This window comes from Aphanomyces astaci (assembly GCF_000520075.1).
Source record: "Aphanomyces astaci strain APO3 unplaced genomic scaffold supercont1.26, whole genome shotgun sequence".
Classification (NCBI taxonomy): domain Eukaryota; phylum Oomycota; class Saprolegniomycetes; order Saprolegniales; family Verrucalvaceae; genus Aphanomyces; species Aphanomyces astaci.
This window is the reverse complement of record NW_009798289.1, coordinates 619818-623686: the sequence shown is the minus strand read 5'-3', so window position 1 is coordinate 623686 and position 3869 is coordinate 619818. Positions and strand designations below refer to the sequence as shown.

Below are 3869 nucleotides of genomic sequence, written 5' to 3'. Positions count from 1 at the left end.
AAAACTACATCACGTTTTGTGAATTTAAAGGCACTGTAGTGTTTGTCTTTCATAATCGCGGAATTTGCTTCAAACGGCGTTTTAATTGGACATAAATGAGAAATTCTACAGGAAAAAAACAGCTGTAACGTCCAGCAGTAGTTTAGACCAATGAAAACGTATTATACTGAATAATATCCAATAAATTGGTCATAATATGTGTATACCCATTAGTCACAGGAGGGCTGATAATTGGATAAATGTATAACTTTATAGGATGAAAATTCACTAGTTTTGAAACTTTGAAGCATCGTTTTGGCAAGACTATACACATTCGGGATTTGTTCAAAATAGCAAGTTGCAGAGTGGTTTAATTGAGTTTGGATTATCATTTTTAAGACATTCCTCGCGAGGGCCGACACTAGAACCACATGTTATGGAACCGCTTCGCCAATTGTAACGCGCCTGCTCGACCAGGGGCGGTGTGTAATCTTCGGTTTTTACAAGTTGCAGAGTGGACCGACAGCTACATATGATATATTAAACTTTTCTGGCTAACATTTTTGTAACAAACGTTATGCTCAAAGGCACCCTCGAAGCTGTCGCGCACTGTTAACGCCTTCGAGTGGGCTCATCTGTGTCGGTGGACTTTTTACTCTGCTAATGTCAACCGTGTATGATCTTATAAAGTCCTTACACTTTGGAATCCAATACCTGTATTTATTTATCAAATCATGGTCGTGCAAAAATGCATTGACAAGGGTTTGCCGTCCGGTAGGTAGCAGCCCACCATTTCCCACACCAGCCCTTTCACAGGCGACGCAAGCAATGTCTTATTCCATCTTCGTTTGACGCAGGTTTCAAGTCATTACACGAGCATGTTGATGAAAGGACATAGTATGCTCCATTCATTATTTCCCGAAAAGACGTATCTTTCCATCTTCGTTTGACGCAGGTTTCAAGTCATTACGCGGTCGCGTTGATGCGAGCCTGGCCTTGGACGTTGACAAAGTACCCGTTGTTCCACAACTCGACAAACCCGTCAATGTAAAACGCGCCGGCGTTCGGACCGCCGTTGCAAAAGCCGTCGCTTTCGCCGGGGGGCTTGATCCACAAAAAGTAGTCAATCAGGGGGAACGCCACCGGGCGCACGGCGGGGGGGTACCCGATGCCGCGCCCCTTGGGGTTGCACCACTGGCTAGACGGGTCCGGCCCCTGGAAGTTGCGGGAAATGTCCAGCACACACGTGGCCGAGAGGCCGGTCGTCTTTTTGGCCGTGGCAGCAAACGACGAGCACAGGCGCGCCAGTTCCTCGGTCGACCGAAAGTTGGACGTGTTGATCGAGATGCCCTTGAGGCGCTTCCCGGTGGGGTCGAGTTTGCCCAGCATCGCCGCGATCTTGGCATCGTTTTGAGCCCCCAATACCCAGTACCCGACGTCCACGTAGATGTCGGCGCGGGGATTTTTCCCCAAAATGCCCAACGCAGCAATCAAATTGGCCTCGTAGCCGTACGTGACAGCGCACGTGGCCCCGCCGATGAGCGACCCGATCGCATCCGGTTCCAAGATATAGATCACGTCGTTGTTGCCCACGGCCGTGACGAGGGACTCCAAGAAAGCCACGTAATCTTGAGGCGTCTTATTGCTGCCGTCTGCCGACTGGTGGCCTTCGCAGTCCTTGTTGGGCAGCCCATACACCACTACCGTGGGGCGGTCACCTGCAAATATTAAATTCCACGTGGTATTTAGTTCCACAAGTTATGATTTAATAGAAGAGATATTTTACCAGCGGGACATTTCGAGACGGTGAGTTGGACTTGGGTCTTGGCATCTTGGGAACGATCCGTGTACCACGTGGCAATGGGCTGGCCTTCCACGACTTCAATGGCCGACTTCAAGTGCGGGTATTGGGACTTGGCTACAGAGTACGAGTATGGCTTGTTGGTCGAGCACAGGCCAACGGAGGCGGCGGCGGACGACGCCACAGTGGCGACGAGGATGGCAAGGGTGAAAGAACGAAACATGTCGAGGCAAGCCAATTTCAAAAGTGATCAACTGAATTAGTGCGCTCAACGAGCATCCAGCAAGCTGGGGCTTTGCATCACGTGGGTGCAACACATTCGGCGTTGCTCGACACGAGCTGATGCAGGTTCGGGTTTGTCGCGATCATCATGTTCGCGATGTAGATGGGCTCAGGACAGGCAATCGAATCGTCCAACACAGCCGACTTTCTACGTTCCCTCCACGAAGGGGAAGTGTATGCTAACAACGAGCCACGTCATTCTTTTGTCACTAACATGCCGGTTCCCATCGATGTGCGACAAAAATGTCAAAGTTGTCGTTGTAGGCAAACGAGGTCGTGCCTCTGAGGATAACACAGGCTCACGTTGGAATATGTCACGCAGCGATACCGAAGAGGATGAGGTCTTCGTCAAAGCAGCGAAAAATTCACGTGCAGCAGCTCTACGGTAGCTGTGCCATGTCAGAATCATAATTGACATGAAGTCATCCTGTGGTGAGTTATATAGATCAAACCGCAGAAGGTTGATTGCTGTATTACTGTACATGTAACTATTAATATAGTACTAGTATACTACGTAGTACGTTGTATGAGGTTAGTTAACGTTAATGCAAATCCGGTTTGCAAGGCGTCCTGGTACTTCGAATATCAGTTCTCAAAGGTAGTTTTGAATTGTTCGACATTTAGACGAGCCTTTGTATACCAATACAAATACAAGGACAAAATATCCGTCTGGCAACCGCCATCGATAGTTGCGCGCGCAAATGTCGAGAGCGTCGACGACTGCGGCGGCTGCACCGCCGTCCATCCGACTTTATGAGGCTGAAGACATTCCTGAAGGCACGAAGCCGCCCAACACCCTCCGAATCACGGTGATCCGGGCTCGTGGGGTGGCCATGGCGGCACTCCGATCGACGACGAGCCTGTACTGCAAGCTGTCGTGTGCCGGCATTGAGCACAAAACCAAACTCAAGGCGAAGACACTGGATCCGCTGTGGAACGAAGTACGTCGCTCCTTCACGTGTCCTCCTTCATGTTGGATGATATCGCCATGCGTGTAGACGTTCTCGTTTCGGAGCCCAGACTTTCTCACAGCATGTACCATTACCGTGGCGGACAAAGTGAACATCAAGAAGCGGTTTGTGGGTCAAATCCGCATCGTCGCGTCGGACATTGCGACAGAGCCCATGATGCGCTGCACACGCTTGTTTCCTCTCTTGGACAAGTCGTGGGAAGCACGGGAGAAACCGCTGGGGGAGCTCGAACTCAAAGTGTGTCTCGTGTACGAGCGCGAGCACGACGCCGTGGTGCTGCATAGCATGAAAGCCGCAGAGCGCTCTGCGGACGACAGCAGCGACGCCATCGTCGTGTGGGACACGGGCGACGGCGAAGGCGTCGCTGTCCAACAAGACGAGACCGAAGAAGAAGCACTGCTTCGGAAACAAGAGCTCGAGTGGCAAGAGAAACAGCGCCAAGACGCCATCATGTCGAACGTTCCCAAGGGCGACTACCAGATCCAGGCGCATATCATCGAAGCTCGCGACATCAAGGGCGAGTTCGTACGTCCACCTGTGTCTCTCGTTGTCCTCGCATTGAAGTGTATCTCTAGTTTGACGGCACGTCCGATCCCATTTGCTACGTCGAAGTGCTCGACAAGCGACAAAAAACCCACGCCAAGTTTAAATCCTTGTCGTGTGTGTTTGACGAGATCATGTTTTTTCACTTCCACGGGATTGGCCGCGACGAGTTGGAGACGGCCACGATCAACGTCAGTTCACTCCTCATATATATATATATATATTAATACGTATAAATATATAGGAGTACATTTAATATATATATATATGTATATATTTGAGTAATATATTTA

At 50.1% G+C, this 3869-nt stretch overlaps 2 protein-coding genes across 2 annotated transcripts in view; one reads left to right on the top strand and one right to left on the bottom strand.

Annotated features, from left to right (window-relative positions):
* Positions 1–945: 945 nt before the first annotated feature.
* H257_10179 (hypothetical protein) lies at positions 946–2003 on the bottom strand (the record flags this gene model as incomplete). Its single annotated transcript, XM_009836642.1, has 2 exons — positions 946–1697; positions 1766–2003. The coding sequence occupies 2 exons, from the start codon at positions 2001–2003 to the stop codon at positions 946–948; spliced, it is 990 nt and encodes a 329-aa protein (XP_009834944.1).
* A 760-nt stretch (positions 2004–2763) lies between these two features.
* H257_10178 (hypothetical protein) overlaps positions 2764–3869 on the top strand; it is a gene marked incomplete at its 5' end in the record, with an annotated part of 11903 nt that continues 10797 nt past the window's right edge. The window contains 3 exons of the mRNA XM_009836641.1: positions 2764–3003; positions 3061–3558; positions 3609–3767. Coding sequence (XP_009834943.1) covers positions 2764–3003; positions 3061–3558; positions 3609–3767 — 897 coding nt within the window. The remainder of the gene's footprint in view (positions 3004–3060; positions 3559–3608; positions 3768–3869) is intronic.